General features: G+C 43.1%; 1 protein-coding gene across 4 annotated transcripts in view; it reads left to right on the top strand.

The window, feature by feature from the left end:
• Kpna6 (karyopherin subunit alpha 6) overlaps positions 1-17,074 on the top strand; it is a 44,465-nt gene that overhangs the window by 7,328 nt on the left and 20,063 nt on the right. For all 4 annotated transcript variants that reach the window (XM_004665276.2, XM_045149228.1, XM_045149229.1 and 1 more), the window contains exons 2-4: positions 7,326-7,459; positions 13,536-13,628; positions 13,993-14,092. In XM_004665276.2, the coding sequence (XP_004665333.2) occupies positions 7,326-7,459; positions 13,536-13,628; positions 13,993-14,092 (327 nt within the window). The remainder of the gene's footprint in view (positions 1-7,325; positions 7,460-13,535; positions 13,629-13,992; positions 14,093-17,074) is intronic.

Below are 17,074 nucleotides of genomic sequence, written 5' to 3'. Positions count from 1 at the left end.
AACATCAGAGACCTTCAGTTTAACATAATTCAAGAAAGAAAATTGTTTAAAATTAATAGCAGCAAACTAGAAAAGGAAGAAATAATATGCAGTTATATATATCCCTTCTATCTGCTCACAGCGATCCTCCTACCTCTGCTTCCCTAGTGCTGGGTTTAAAGGCATGCACCACCATGCCCAGCTGAAATTGATTTTTTTAATGTAATGTGTGAACTTAGCATTCAACTTTTTTTTTTTTTTTAAGAGAGAGTAATAGAGAATTGGTATGCTAGGGCTTCAGCCATTTAGATTGAACTCCAGATGCTTGTGCCACCTAGTGGGCACGTGTAACTTTGCATTTGCCTCACCTTTCTGCATCTGGATTACACAGTATCTCGAGAGTCAAACATGGGTCCCTAGGCTTCACAGGTAAGCGTCTTATCCTCTAAGCCATCTCTCCAGCCCTATTTGTCTTTTTTATTTTTTGGTTGATTTGTTTTGTTTTGTTTTTTTGAGATAGGTGCTCTAGCCCAGGCTACCCAGAATTCATTATGGATTCTCAGGGTGGCCTTGAACTAACTCATGGTGATCCTCTTACTGCAGCCTGCCAAGTGCTAAGACTAAAGGCATGCACTGCCATGCCTGGCTCTCCCCTCCCTTGCCCCCACCCCCTCCCCCGGCCCCTGGAGGTAGTGTCTCACTCTAGTTTAGACTGACCTGTAATTTACTATGTAGTCTCAGGGTAGCCTGGAACTCGTGTAGATCCTCCTACCTCCCAAGTAATGGGATTAAAGGTGGGCGTCACTATACCCAGCTTTTAAAAAATTTTATTTGAGGGCTGGAGAGATGGCTTAGTGGTTAAGTGCTTGCCTGTGAAGCCTAAGGACCCTAGTTCAAGGCTTGATTCCCCAGGACCCATGTTAGCCAGATGCACAAGGGGATGCACGCGTCTGGAGTTCGTTTGCAGTGGCTGGAAACCCTGGCATGCCCATCCTCCCTCCCCCTCCCCCCCCCCTGCCTTTCTCTGTGTGTCTGTTGCTCTCAAATAGGTAAATTTAAAACAATGAACAAAAAAAAAATTATTTGAGTATGGGTACACACCTGCATTTGTGTTATGGCACACTTGTGGAGATTTGAGTACAACCACAAGATATTTTTGCTTAGTTTTTGAGGTAAGGTCTCACACTTGCATAGGCTGAGCTGAGTTAACTCTGTAGCCTAGACTTTTCTCAAACTCATGACAGTTCTCCTACCTCAGCATTCCTAAGTGCTGGGACTAAAGGGGTAGGCCTCCATCCCCAGCTTCTGCTTCATTTTTCTCATCTGGAAATTTATTTGCTCTAGCACTGTTTGTTCATGAGACTGTTTTTTCCTCAGTGAATTGACTTGATACCTTGTTGAATATCATTTAGCTGGCTGAAGATGTATATAATATTCTTCTTTGGGCTCACAATTCTATTATGTTGTTCAATATGCTTATAATTAATGTTAGTAGCAGTTTTTGTTTGTTTTGGAACACACAATATAACTTGGCCTGAGGTCAAACTTTGATCAGTTGTGTCTGAGCCTCCTAAATCACTGTAGATTTAGCGGCCCCCAAACCCAAATCTATTGACATAATACAGTTGGAAAGTTCTAACACCTCATATGACAAGTTGTGAAAATAAGAGTGTACCAAGCCTTGTTTTTTGTTTTGTTTTTGAGGGAGGGTCTCACTCTGGCCCAGGCTGACCTGGAATTCACTATGTAGTTTCAGGGTGGCCTCAAACTCACCTCATGGCGATCCTCCTACCTCTGCCTCCCTAGTGGTGGGATTAAAGGCGTGCACCACCATACCCAGTAAGCCTTGTGTAATGGTAAATGCCTGTAATCCCAGGACATGGAAAGTGAAGGATAGTTAGTTCCAGGATTCAGCCTGGGCTATAGCATGAGACCCTGTCTTAGAGTGATATGGGAGGAAAGAGAGGAGAATGAAAGAAATACTGTGGAGTTAGAGAAATGACTTATGATTAAGGTGCTTACCTGCAAAGCCAAAGAACCCAGGTTCTGTTCCCTAGGACCCATGTAAGTCAGATGCACAGGAAGTAAATACATGCATCTGGAGTTCGTTTGCAGTGGCTGGAGGCCCTGGTGCATCCATTCTCTGGTCATTAGGCTTTGCAGGCAAGTACCTTAACAACTGAACCATTGCTCCAGCCCTGTACTAGGATTTTGAGGGTGGTTTCTTGTAGAAAATATGTTGCTGTAGCCGACATGAGTTCAAAGCTGCCCTGAAGCTACATAGTGAATTCCAGGTCAGCCTGGGCTAGAGTGAGACCTTACCTCAGGAAAAAAGAAAAAGAAAATATTTTGTTCTACTTAATAATTGATTACATCTTCTAAGAAGAAAAGCCATATGAAGTGATACAGAAGAGTGAGTTCAAGGCCACTTTGAGACTACATAGTAAATCCCACTCAGCCTGGATTAGAGCGAGATACTATCTAGATGCATGCTCCATCTTGTACGTCTGGCTTATGTGGGTCCTGGGGGATTGAACCTGAGTCCCTAGGCTTCGTATGAAAGCACCTTAACCGCTTACTCATTTCTCTAGCCCCTATTTAATTATTTGAAAGAGAGAAGGGGGAGGATAGATACCGAAAATGGGCATGCCAGTGCCTCCAGCCACTGTAAATAAACTTTAGACACATAGACCACCTGATGCATTTGGAAATTTTGTTGTTGTTTTTATTTTATTTATTTAATTTTTATTTATTTATTTTGGTTTTTCGAGGTTGGGTCTCACTCTAGCCCAGGCTGACCTGGAATTCACTATGTAGTCTCAGGGTGGCCTCGAACTCCTACCTCTGCCTCCCTGAGTGCTGGGATTAAAGGCTTGTGCCACCATGCTTGGCTTGCTGTTGTTTTGTTGTTGTTCTTCTTGTTTGGGTTTTAGAGGTAGGATCTCTCTCTAGCCCAGGCTGACCTGGAATTCACTATGGAGTCTCACAGTAGAGTCTTGCTGTAGTCCAGGCAGGCTGGCGATATTCTAAAATAATAAAATAGGCAGCGGCTGGAGAGCTGGCACTTGCCTGCAAAGCCAAAGGACCCAGGTTCCAATTTCCCAGGACCCACATAAGCCAGACGCACAAGCTGGCATATGTCTCTGGAGTTCATTCACAGTGGTTGGAGGCCCTGGCACTTACATTCTCTCTTGCTACCCTCTTCCTCTCTCTCCCAAATAAATAAGTAATAAAATAAAATTTTAAAAGTAGTCATGTAAAGTGACGTGTGCCCATATTCCCAGCTACTAAGGAGGATTGCTTGAGGCCAGAATTTCTATACCAATGTGAGTATGATAGCAAGATCTCTTGAAGCAAAGTAAAATAAACTAAAATTTAACAAATCTCTGAAGCTTTTTTTTTTTTTTTAAGTTAGGGTCTCACTCTAGTCCAGGGTGACCTGAAACTCACTATGTATGTGTAGCCTCGAACTCATAGCGATCCATCTACCTCTGCTACCTCTTCCAAGTGCTGGCATTAAAGGCATCTGCCACCATGCCCGGCTGAAGTTTCTTGAGGACATAAATTTTATAAAACCAGGGCTGGGGAGTGAAAGGTCATAACCACAGATAAGAAAATTGATTTGTATGTGTGTTGAGATGGTGTCTTGCCCCAAAGCTCAGGCTGACCTAGAACTCACTTGGTAGCCCAGGCTAGCCTTAAATTATCCTTTTCAGCCTTTTTAGTGCTGGATTTACAGACGTGCCACCTTGCATTACCTATGCTAACACATTTTGAAAAGACATAAATTCCTAGGGTAACATGATTTTCTAAAGCTAGTTTAAAGAACTCTGACTAGCCTTATAACCATTAAATATATGGAACCACGGTGAAGAGTATTTGCACAAAGAAAAACCAGCCTTAAGATATTTTACAGGATGAGTTCCACTATATTTTGAAAAGATGTTCTGTTGAGAGCCAGGGGTACACACCTTTAATCCCAGCAATTGGGAGGCAGAAGTAAGAGAATCACCTTGAGCTTGAGCACAGTGTGAAACTAGAGTGCATTCCTGTTCAGCCAGGACTAGTGAGACCCTACTTTGAAAAAAGATGATAGTATTGGGACTAGGAAGACAGTTTAGCACTTAAAGACACTTGATTGCAAAGTGTGCCAGCCCCAGGTTCACTTCCCAAGCTACCCACATAAACCAACACAAAAAAGTGGTGCAAGCTTCCGGCATTTGTTTGCAGTGTCTAGAGGCCCTGATGTGTACGTGTCACACATGCAAATAAATAAAAACTTTTAAATACATCATTGTACTTAAACACCCAGAAAACAAGAGCAAAATGACTGGCTCTTTCATAACACAACTAAAGGATGGGCTTGAGAGATGACTTAGGAGGTTAAGTTAAGATGCTTGCCTACAAAGTCAAAGGACCCCAGGTTCTATTCCCTAGAACCCATATAAGCCAGATGCACAAGGTGGCGTAGGTGTCTGGAGTTTGTTTGCAGTGGCCTTGGTACACCCATTCTCTGTCCCTCTCTCTCTCTCCCCCTCAAATAAATGAATTAAAAAAAAAAAAAAAGCTGGGCGTGGTGGCGCACGCCTTTAATCCCAGCACTCAGGAGGCAGAGGTAGGAGGATCAGGATCGCCATGAGTTCAAGGCCACCCTGAGACTACAGAGTTTATTCCAGGTCAGCCTGGACCAGAGTGAGACCCTACCTCAAAAATAAAAAAATAAAAAAACCAAAAAACAAGGGATGGCCATGGTGGTGCACACCTTTAATCCCAGCACTTGGGAGGGTGAGCCTGAGCTAGAGTGAGACCCTACCTCAGGGAAAATAAATAAAAAAACAAGGGGTGATAGATATGACAGGGTTTTATATTTTTCCAATGTTGTTATGAACAAGAACATAGAATTTCTAAATAATAAAATTTTTAAAAAATTTTTATTTATTTCAGAGGGAGAAGAAGAAGCAAATATATAAAAAGATTGGTTGTGCCAGGGCCTCTAGCCACTGCAATGAGCTCCAGATACATGTGCCACCTTGTGCATCTGGCTTATGTGGGTACTGGGGAATCAAACCTGGGTCCTTAGGCTTCACAGGCAAGTGCCTTAACTGCTAAGCCATCTCTCCAGTCCTAAATATTAAGTTTTATTTATTTTTATTTTTAATTACTTTTAAATTTTTATTTATTTATTTGAGAGCAACAGACCGGAGAGAAAGGTGGGGGAGAGAATGGGCACGCCAAGGATCCAGGTTCAATTCCCAAGGACCCATGTAAGCCAGACGCACAAGGGAGCGCACACATCTGCAGTTTGTTTGCAGTGGCTGGAGGCCCTGGCGTGTGCATTCTTTCTCTGTCTCAATCTAGCCACTGCAAACAGACTCCAGATGCGTGCGCCCCCTTGTGCATCTGGCGAATGTGGGTCCTGGAGAATAGAGCCTTGAACCAGGGTCCTTAGGCTTCACAGGCAAGCTCATAACTGCTAAGCCATCTCTGCAGGCCTTTTTTTTTTTTTATTGAAACTTCTATACTTAACAGACAATAAACCTGGACTACAGCAAGACCGTACTTTAAAAACAACAACAGGGCTGGAGAGATGGCTTAGCGGTTAAGCACTTGCCTGTGAAGCCTAAGGACCCCGGTTCGAGGCTCCATTCCCCAGGTCCCACGTTAGCCAGATGCACAAGGGGGCGCACACATCTGGAATTCGTCTGCAGTGGCTGGAGGCCCTGGCGTGCCCATTCTCTCTCTCTCTCTGTCTCTTTCTCTGTCTATCGCTCTCAAATAAGTAAATAAAAATAAAAAATAAAAAAAAAACCAACAACAACAAAGCCAGGCATGGTGGCACATGCCTTTAATCCCCAGTACTCGGGAGACAGAGGTAGTAGGATTGCAGTGTGTTTGAGGCCACCCTGAGACTCCATAGTGAATTCTAGGTCAGCTTTGGCTAGAATGAGACCCTACCTCAAAAAAACCCAACAAGCCAAGCATGGTGGCGTAAGCCGTTAATCCCAGCCGGGAGGCAGAGGTAGGAGTATCACCATGTTCGAGGCTACCCTGAGACTACATAGTGATAGGTGTCTAGGTGTGCATTGATCTTGCTTGATAGTATCTGAATTAAGTGGCCAAGTCATGTAGTTATTTTCTTATGAGATGAGAGTTTGTAACTTGTGAGTATTTACCCTGGATTATTTTTAGAAATACTTCACACAGGGGAGAGGGAGGGTATTCTATGGGATTTTTTTGGGGGGGGGGATATTTTTTTATAATCATAGAAATTGTTAATAAAAAATAAATTTGGGGAAAAAAAGAAATACTTCAAACATATTAATCTGTTTAATCCCTAAATAGATTGAGGATTGAAATTTTGAAATCTGGGCTGGAGAGATGGCTTAGTGTTGAGGCATTTGCCTACAAAGCCAAAGGATCCAGGTTCGATTCCCAAGGACCCATGTAAGCCAGACACACAAGGGAGTGCATACATCTGGAGTTTGCAGTGGCTCAAGGCCCTGGCGTGTGCATTCTTTCTCTGTCTCAATCTCCTGCCTGTTTCTGTATCTCTCTTTCTTGAATAAGTAAAAATAAAATATTTTTAAATTTTTTGAAGGGCTGGAGAGATGGCTTAGCGGTTAAATGCTTGCCTGTGAAGCCTAAGGACCCTGGTTCAAGGCTCGATTCCCCAGGACCCAAGTTAGCCAGATGCACAAGGGGACATACACGTCTGGAGTTCATTTGCAGTGGCTGGAAGCCCTGGCGCGCCCATTGTCTCTCTGTATATCTGCCTTTCTCTCTCTCTGTCACTCTCAAAATAAATAAAGAAAGAAAGAAAGAAATAAAAGTTTGAAATCCCAGGCCAGACTTGGTGGTGCACACCTGTAATCCCAGCACTCATGAGGTAGAGGTAGGAGGACTGCCATGAGTTCAAGCCCATCCTGAGACTAAATAGTGAATTCCAGGTCAGCCTGGGCTAGAGTGACACCCTATATCAATGCCTCCCCCCCAAAAAAAACAAAAAAAAATTGAAATCCCATGTCTTATTTGTCCCAAGCATTTTGGGATAAGGGTTATTCTGCATGCATGGCCTACACTTGAACTATGTGATACCGACTGGTGTAATGCCACCTATGTAACATGCTTATTATGATTGAAGGGGACTGTGTGTATGTCCACATGCGTGTTAGTTTGGAGTAGCATAAGAGATGTTAAGTGCAGCTAGTAGGTTTATTTCTATAGAAGCTGAGGTCCTCCAGGAGTGGGAAAAGGTAGAGCATGGGCAGAGGTACAAGCACGGGGGAAAAGGAAATGCTACCTTACCACAAGTTTTTTGACAGTGTTTGTATCTTCTCTTTGTTTAGAAACCATGGCAAGCCCAGGGAAAGACAATTACCGAATGAAGAGCTATAAGAACAATGCGCTAAATCCTGAAGAAATGAGGCGAAGAAGAGAAGAGGAGGGCATACAGCTTCGAAAGCAGAAGCGGGAGCAACAAGTGAGAGAACCAGACTTATTCTCAAATTTACCCATCAGGAACAATATTAAGCTTCTAATTGGCCTTCATCTTGCACACCCATCTTCTGCTTAGGACTGGTTAGCTTAGCTCCTTAGCAGGCCAGCCAGCCATTTTTTTCATTTCCAAAGAAATGTTTAGAGACAAAGTGGGAAGATGGCTCTATCAGTAAAATTCTTGCCATGCCAGTGTGAGCATCTGAGTTTAATCCCCAGAACCCATGTAAAAAGTGCCAGGCCTGGTAAAGCACATTTATAATCTCAGCACTGGAAAGGCATAGGCAAGGCAGTCCCTGAGGCATGCTGGCCAGCCAATGTGCCCTACTTGGCAAGATCCAGGCCAGTGAGAAACCTTGTTTCTTAAAAAGGTAGACAACATTCAAGGAACAACACATGAACTTGTCCTTGCTACCCCCCACACGCATACTTGTGCACATGTACACACAAAAGAATGTTGGGGGCTGGAAAGATGGATTAGCGGGTAAGGGTTAAGGTGCTACAGTACCCATATAAGTCAGATGCACGTGGTGGCACATGCATCTGAAATTTGTTAGCAGTGGCTACAGGCCCTGTCACATCTGTTTTCTCTCTCTCCCCAAAATAAATTAAAAAAAAAAAATTTAAGATGGAAGGTTTGAGAAAGGAAAACCCAACTCTCTTAACTCCTTTTAGCATATCTCCTTAGACCATTTCAGACATTGCATGTCTTTAGTGTAGCATTCTAATTATAGCTCCTTGTGCCTTTTGTCTTCTGAACATTGCAATCACTGTTTGGCCTGGACATTAAAAGGACTTCTAGCCACCTGGAGAGATGGCTTAGTGGTTAAGGTGCTTGCCTGCAAAGCCTAAGGACCCATGTTCAACTCTCCAGGTCCCATTTAACCTGCTCATTTCTTCTGGGTTGTTTTTTTTTTTTTTTTTTTCTTTTTGGAAAGTAGGGTATCATTCTAACCTTGGCTGGCCTTGAACTCAAAGCAGTCCTTATACCTCTGCCTATCAAGTGCTCAGATCAAAGGCGTCTGCCACCATGTCCAGTCTTTTTTTTAATGTATTTTTTAAAATTTAACAACTTCCATGATTGTAAACAATATCCCATGGTAATTCCCTTCCTCCCCCCCCCACCTTCCCCTCTGAAACTCCACTCCATCATATCCCCTCCCCCTCTCAATCAGTCACTCTTTTATTTTGATGTCATCCTTTCCTCCTCTTATGATGGTCTTGTGTAGGTAGTGTCAGGCACTGTGAAGTGATGGATATCCAGGCCATTTTGTGTCTAGAGGAGCACGTTGTAAGGAGTCCTACCCTTCCTTTGGCTCTTACATTCTTTCCACTACCTCTTCCACAATGGACCCTGAGCCTTAGAAGGTGTGATAGAGATACTGCAATGCTAAACACTCCTGTCATTTCTTCTCAGCACCATGATGCCTTCTGAATCATCCCAAGGTCACTGCTATCTGAAAAGAGAAAGTTCTCTAACGAAAAAGTGAGAGTATCATTAATACATGGGTATGAACATTAAGAGAAGTGCTTACTGGGCAGTTTAGTGAGCATAATATATACATTTAGCCAGACATCATCAGACGTTACAGCCCTAGGGCTCATGACTACCCCTGTTGTAGGTTTTCAGTATCAGGGATGTATTCCTTCCCATGCAGTAGGCCTCTAGTCAAATTAAAGGGCAGTTGATTTTCCTCATAACAGATGTGCCACTATTGCACCAGTTGGCTTATATGGCCTGGTTGGCCAAATATAAGGCTTGCAGTACCCACTGTGGAGTATCTTCACTGGTGATTTCTCTCTCCCATTGAATTGCATGCAGTGTGGCTTTTTCCAGCTTTCTGTCATCTGGTCTACATGGAAGAGGTTTTTGGCTTGGTTCCAGTAGGATTTCTCTGACTGACCTTGCAGCCCAATTATGTGGAATCTTCAGCAATAGGGTCTTACCATCTATTCCTGTGCCTCTGCAATGGCCTGTAGTGTTTTGTGGGTATCAGGGACCTCCCTGGCCAACAGCTCACTGAAAGGTATCCCATACCTGACAATGAAAATTTTCTAGTAACAATCTATGGCTCCTTTGTGTTCCATTGTCCAAAAAAGGAGGTTTCCATATGATTTATTTATATTCTCTTAGATTTTGATTAGCCCTCCCTCCATCTTTCCTTAATCTCTTCCCCTGACCTCATCTAGGCCTTTTCACCCCCATTAATATATTCTACTTACATATATACAATACCATCTATCTCCTTTATAGTTTGGCCTTGAACCCATGGTGATCCTCCTTCCTCTGCCTCCCCAAGTGCTGGGATTAAAAGGTATGTACTACCACACCCAGCTTGCTTGTTGTTTTTTTTTTTTTTTTTTCATTTTGACAGAATTGGTGTGCTAGGGCTTCTAGCCACTGTGCCATCTTGCACCCATCCTTGAATCACCTTGTGCATCTGGCTTGCCTGGAATCTTGAGGGTCAAACATGAGTCCTTATAGGCTTATAGTACCTTAACCGCTAAGCCATCTTTCAGTTCTGCAGCCCTTAACTATGTTGGTTTATTCTTTGCTTGCTTGCTTGCTTGTTTGTTGTGTTTTTCATTTTTCCAGGTAGGGTCTCACTCTAGCCCAGGGTAGTCTTGAATTCATAGTGCTCTTCCTACCCCTGCCTCTGGAATGCTGGGATTAAAGGTATGCACCTCCACGCCCAGCTTAAATATATTTTTATTTACGTATTTGAGAGAGAGAGAGAAAGAGGCAGACAGTGAGTATGAGTAAGCCAGGGCCTCCTGCCACTACAAAACATAAAGTCCCAGACCAAAAATGAACAGAAAACCACCGGAATAAAATTTAAGCTGGAGAAGATGGCTTAGCGGTTAAGGTGCTCACCTGCAAAGCCAAAGGACCCTGGTTCAATTCCCCAGGACCCACATATGCCAGATGCACAAGGGGCCACACATATCTGGAGTTCATTTGTAGTGGCTGGAGGCCCTGGTGCACCCATTTTCTCCCTCTCCCACTCTCACTATTTCTCTTAAATAAATAAATAAAATATATTTAAAAAATAAAAGGCAACTCTTTATTAAGCCGGGCGGCATCTGTTCCCTTACAGCTAGAGAGGAAAGCAGTCCAGTCCTACTTTTACAGTGACTTTTTAAAGGCAAAAACCACATTCCTTTACAGTGATCTGAAACCCCCCCCAGCCACTCTCTACACACAATTGTCTTTAGCAAGAGCAAGCAAACTAGCATAATTAAAAAAGCAGAAGCCTGGCATGGTGGTGCATGCCTTTAATTCCAGAACTTGGGAGACAGAGGTAAGAGGATTGCTGTGAGTTTAAGGCCAACCTGAGACAACATAGTGAATTCCAGGTTAGCCTAAACTAGAGCGAGACCCTACCTAGGAAAAAAAAGAATTATTGCAGTTAGCACCAGGTAGGGAGTAGATACCAAATATCAGCATATCTTGATCTCAGAATGAGAGCTAACACCAGATGCCTTACTGGAACCACATCCTCATTCTTGTAATTACTGCTCTGTGCTAATTGTTAATCTCTTATGGCTCCTTGAGAATATCAAAATGGCTGAGTGGCCTAAGATGGCTCCCCTTAAGTCTATTCACCAGTTTGGTTTCAAACAAACTCCAGACACATGGACCACATGCAAGCAAGCCCTTTAACTGCTGAGCCATGCGTCCAGCACAAGCAACTAGATTTTGCTTGGCCCTGTACATGACACCTAAAACACACCCTTCAATGTCAGGGGAACTTGTTTTAAAGGGAACTTCTTGAGAGAGGAAAGAATGTAAGAGCAGAAAGATTGGAAATGGGGCTATAGAATGTTGTCTTTGGGATAACACAAGTCCCCCATAGTCATGAACTTACAGCATGATTGAACAAACATTTTAGTATATTGTCATAGATGAGGAAGGGGATCCATGAGGGCACCCCCATACTTCACAGAATAAATAGTAAACTATGATGATTGCTGGGGGAAGGGATATCATGTGGTTTAGGGGGTAGTCACTGAAGAATTGCCCATTCCCCAATAAATAACCTCCTACTCCATGATTAGGCAGGTGATCATAATTTTAAGTCAGTAGGTCAGAATAAAAAGAAAGCAAGGGCTGGGTGTGGTGGTGCACACCTTTAATCCCAGCACTCTAGAGGTGGAGGTAGGAGGAATGCCATGAGTTCAAGGCCATCTTGAGACTACATAGTGAATTCAAGGTTAGCCTGGGCTAGAACAAGAACTTACCTTGAAAAAACAAAAATAAAAAATGAACAAGGAAGTAGAATGGGAATATAATGGGGGGGTAATGAATTTTACTGGGAGAGGAAAGGGGAAGAGTATGGAAGTGGGGTCAAAACACATTTTTTTTTTTTTGTTTTGATTTTTGTTTTTTGAGGTAGAGTCTCACTCTAGCCCAGGCTCCAGGTGTGGTGGGACACTTGGGAGGCAGAGGTAGGAGGATCACTGTTAGTTCAAGGCCAACCTGAGACTATATAGTAAATTCCAGGTAAATCTGAGCTAGAGTGAGACCCTTCCTAGAAAAGCTAAAAACAAAACAATAAAACACATGTAGCCATGCTTGGTGAAACATGCCTTTAATCCCAGCATTTAGGAGTATCACTGTGACTGAGATTACATAGTGGATTCCAGGTCAGCCTGAGTTACATATAGTAAGACCCTACCTCAAAAAAACAAACAAAACACATGTAGGGAGTTGCCAAAAATAAATTTTTTAGGGCTATAGGATGGCTTAGCAGTTAAGGCATTTGTCCGTAAAGCCAAAGGACCCAGGTTTTATTCCCCAGGACCCCACGTTAGCCAGATGTATGAGGGGCTAACACACATCTGGAGTTCGTTTGCGGTAGCAGGAGTTTCATGTGCCCATTCTCTCTCCCTCTTTCTCTGTTAAATAAATAAAAATAAAATATTTTTTGTAAATAAATTTTTAGGCAGGTGTGATTTCATGCACCTTTAATCCTAGCACTTGGGAGGCAGAAATAGAAGGGTCACTGAGAGTTCAAGGCCAGCCTGAGACTATAGAGTGAGTTTCAGGTCAGCCTGGGCTACAGTGAGACCCTACCTTGGAAAACAAAAGAAAAAGTATTTTTTTTATTTAAACTATTTAATTTATTTATTTGAGGAGGGCAAATAGAGAATAGGCATGAACTTCTGACGCATGTGCCACCTTGTACATCTGGCTTACATGAATACTGTGGAAATGAACCTTGATTCTTGAGCTTCGTAGGCAAGTGCCTTACTCTTCAGCCCAATATCATCATTTTTTGTTATTTTTCTCTTCATATTATGCATGTTTTGTGTAGGTAGTGACTGCCACTATGTATGTGGAAGACATTATTGCAGAGCACTTCTCCCCTTCCTTTGGCTCTTATTATCACCTCTTCTGCAATGGTCCCTGAATCCTGGAGGGTGTGCTATAGATGTCTTTCAGTGCTAAATTTGCCTCCACAAACTCTCTAGTTCCATAAATAAGTTTTATTGTCTTTTACTTATTTGAGAGAAAGAAAGAGGTGGTGGTGGGCGGGGGAGGGAGAGAATATGTGTGCCAGGGCTTTCAGCCACTGTAAATATGCACTGCCATATGCATCTGGCTTATATGGGTCCTGGAGAATCGAACCTGGGTCCTTTGGCTTCGTAAGCAGATATCTGAACCGCTAAGCCATCTCTCCAGCTCAAATTTATTTCATTTTATTTATTTATTTGTTTTATTTCGAGGTAGAGTTTCACACTAGCCCAGGCTGACCTGGAATTCACTATGTGTTCTCAGAGTGGCCTTGAACTCACAGTGATCCTCCTACCTCTGCCTTCAAAGTGCTGGGATTAAAGGTGTGTGCCACCACACCCAGCTCAGCCCAAAATTTTTAAAGGATATAAACATATAGATGTAACATAGTAAAGCCGTTGACTATCTCTTCTTGTTGGTATATACAGCATGGCCTCATTTTTCTCAGTTACTCTAGCATTGCTTATCATTTATGCCATAATTTACCTTTGGGTTATCATTGTCTGTGATTATATGTGTAGTGTTCTGTCATCTTACTTTTCAGCTTTTTAAACGGAGAAATGTGGAGCTGATTAATGAAGAAGCTGCCATGTTTGATAGTCTGCTGATGGACTCCTATGTGAGCTCTACTACTGGGGTAAGCCTGGGAGGCTTGGGGCAGAACTGCTTCTCAGAAGAGAAATTGGATGGTTCATGTCATCTCTAGTAGCTTTGCCAAGTTCCCCCTAGCCCATTTTTAGATGGTCAGCTTTTAAACAGTCAGTGAAGAATTGTCTCTGATGGAGCTTCCTGAAGAAACATTTAGGTGAAGTCATCATTCCCTTGAGAGATTAGGAATCACTTTCAATTCAACTTGAAGCAGACATGGATTAAATGGACTCCTTCTAACATGTCATGCTTGTAGTACGCGATGTTAGAAAGCAGGGTACCAAGTAGGATTATGTGCTTACATCTGGCTCTAGTGGTGGATTGCATGGTGGTAAATCTGTTTTGTATTCTAGGAGAGTGTGATCACTAGAGAGATGGTGGAGATGCTCTTTTCTGATGATTCTGACTTGCAGTTAGCAACCACACAGAAATTCCGGAAACTCCTCTCCAAAGGTATAAAGTCTCGTTCTTCTCAGAGAGGTGCTATATGATTCAGCCTCTTGTTTCTCTCAACTGACTTCATCAGCTACTCTTAATTGTTACACTATTATTCTGCTGTAACTATACTGGCTATGGTGTTTCTTGAACATCAGGCATATTTTTCCTTTTGTACTTGATGGTCCCTTCTACCTCTAGCCACTACAGATAAACTTCCATACTCATGCACCACCTTGTACATCTGGATTACGTGGGTACTGGGGAACTGAACTTGGGTCCTTAGGCTTCATAGGCAACTGCCTTAACCGCTAAGCCGTCTCTCTAGCACTTTATTTCTTTATTTGAGAGAGGGAGGGAGAGAAAGAGGCAAATAAAAAGAATGGATATGCTAGGGCCTCTAGCCACTGCAAAGGAATTCCAGACACATGCATCTGGCTTGATGTGGGTACCAAGGAATCTAACCTGGGTCCTTAGGCTTTGCAGGCAAGTGCCTTAACTTCTGAGCCATCTCTCCAGTCCAGCTGTTAATATTTCTAATACACAGTTGGTGCAGCATACACTTGTAGAACCTGTAAAACAATAACAGGGCAGGCTGTACTTACTAAATAATCATAATAGACTGTTTCCTACTAGCATTGCGTCCTTTGAGGGCAGGGCTTTTTGGCTTTATTCACTATTGCATATATATCCTCAGTACCTGAAACTGTGTGGTTACATAATAGTGTATAAAAACTTGTTATGTATCTGGGCGTGGTGGCGCATGCCACTAATCCCAGCACTTGGAGGCAGAGGTACAAGGATCACTGTGAGTTCAAGGCCACCCAGAGACTGACTACACAGTGAACTCCAGGTCAGCCTGGGCTAGAGCGAGAACCTGCCTCAAAAAGACCAAAATAATAATAATAATAATAATAATAATAATAATAATAATAATAAAACTTTTCATATAAGATATATATATATAATGGCTTAGCAGTTAAGGCCTGGGCACTTGCCCAGGTTCGATTCCCCAGGACCCACATAAGCCAGATGCATAAGGTGGCACATGTGTCTGGAGTTTGTTTGCAGTGGCTGGATACCCTGGCATGCCCATTATCTCTCTCCCTTCTTCCCTCCCTCCCTCTTCCTTTCTCTGCCTCTTTCTCTCAAATAAATAAATAAATAAATAAAACACTTTTTTTAAAAAAAGTTAGGCTGGGTGTTGTGGCACATGCCTTTAATCCCAGCACTCAAGAGGCAGAGGTAAGAGGTAAGAGGATCGCTGTGAGTTCTAGGCCACCCTGAGACTACTATAGTGAATTCCAGGTCTTTCTAAGCTACAGTGAAATTCTACATCGAGCCCCCCCCCCAAATAAATAAAGTTGGGCCAGGCGTGATGCTTACCTTTAATCCCTGCGCTCTTGGAAGAGAGAGGTAGGAATATTGCTGTTAGTTCAAGGCTGTCCTGGAACTACATGGTGAGTTTCAGGTCATCCTGGGCTGGAATGAGACCCTACCTGGGGAGAAGGGCAGCTAAACAAGCAAAAATAAGTTGGAGCTGGGTGTGGTAGCACACACCATCTCAGCACTTGGGAGGCAGAGGTAGGAGGATTGCTGGGAATTAGAAGCCAGTGTGGGACTACAGTGTGAATACTGGGTCAGCCTGGGTTAGGGAGAGATCCTACCTCAGGAATAAAGTAAAATGTCTACCAAAGATTGACTGAAGAACAATACCCAAGGTTCCTTCTGGATTTCATGCACATGTGTACATATACAAATTGATATATAAAGCCCTATGTTTAGTTCCCAGCACTGAAGGGAAACTAGCCAAAAAATACCTATAGTCTCAGTATATCAATATATTAAGCATTCCTCCCAAGAAAAAAAAGCACTGTGGGTTTTTGTTTTGTTTTGTTTTTCAAGGTAAGGTTTCATTCTAGCTCAAGCTGACCTGGAATTCTGGAATTCACTGGAGTCCCAGGGTGGCCTCAAAATCACGATGATCCTCCTACCTCTGCTGGGATTAAAGGCATGCACTACCATGCCCAGTTTAGCACTGTTTTTTTTTTTTTGTTTGTTTGTTTTTTGTTTTTTCGAGGTAGGGTCTCACTCTAGCCCAGGCTCACCTAGAATTCACTCTGTAGTCTCAGGGTGGCCTCGAACTCATGGCAATCCTTCTACCTCTGCCTCCCAAGTGCTGGGATTAAAGGCGTGTGCCACCACGCCTGGCTAGCACTGTTTTTTATTAGAATGGAAATGTGTAGATTAGGTTTGTTCATTCCTTAAACTTTTTCATACTGTTATGTGCTTACATTTATGAAAATTAAAGTGAGCCTCCTAAAGAAGCCTTTTCACCAGATGAGTAAGCATTGTTAAAACTGCTTCACCCCAGCCGGGGTGGTGGTGCATGCCTTTAATCCCAATACTTGGGAGGCAGAGGTAGGAGGATCACTGTGACTTCCAGGCCACCCTGAGACCACAAAGTGAATTACAGGTCAGCCTGAGCTAGAGTGAGACTCTACCTGGAAAAAAACGAAAAACTGCTTTACCCCAAGCGAGGTTTAGAATGTTTATAATGGTGGTCAGAAATATCTAGGTGAGGGCTGGAGAGATGGTTTAGCAGTTAAGCGCTTGCCTGTGAAGCCTAAGGACCTCAGTTCAAGGCTCGATTCCCAGGACCTACGTTAGTCAGATGCACAAGGGGCCGCAGGCGTCTGGAGTTCGTTTGCAGTGGCTGGAGGCCCTGGCACGCCCATTCTCTCTATATATATATCTGCCTCTTTCTCTGTCACTTTCAAATAAATACAAATAAACAAAAAATTTTTTAAAAAAAATATCTAGGTGAGAGCTGGAGAGATGGATTAGCAGTTAAGCGCTTGCCTGTGAAGCCTAAGGACCCCGGTTCAAGGCTCGGTTCCCCAGGTCCCACGTTAGCCAGATGCACAAGGGGGCGCACGCATCTGGAGTTCGTTTGCACAGGCTGGAAGCCCTGGCGCGCCCATTCTCTCTCTCTCTCCC

Source organism: Jaculus jaculus, chromosome 5, assembly GCF_020740685.1.
Source record: "Jaculus jaculus isolate mJacJac1 chromosome 5, mJacJac1.mat.Y.cur, whole genome shotgun sequence".
Taxonomy (NCBI): domain Eukaryota; kingdom Metazoa; phylum Chordata; class Mammalia; order Rodentia; family Dipodidae; genus Jaculus; species Jaculus jaculus.
This window is presented reverse-complemented; position numbering and strand designations above follow the sequence as displayed.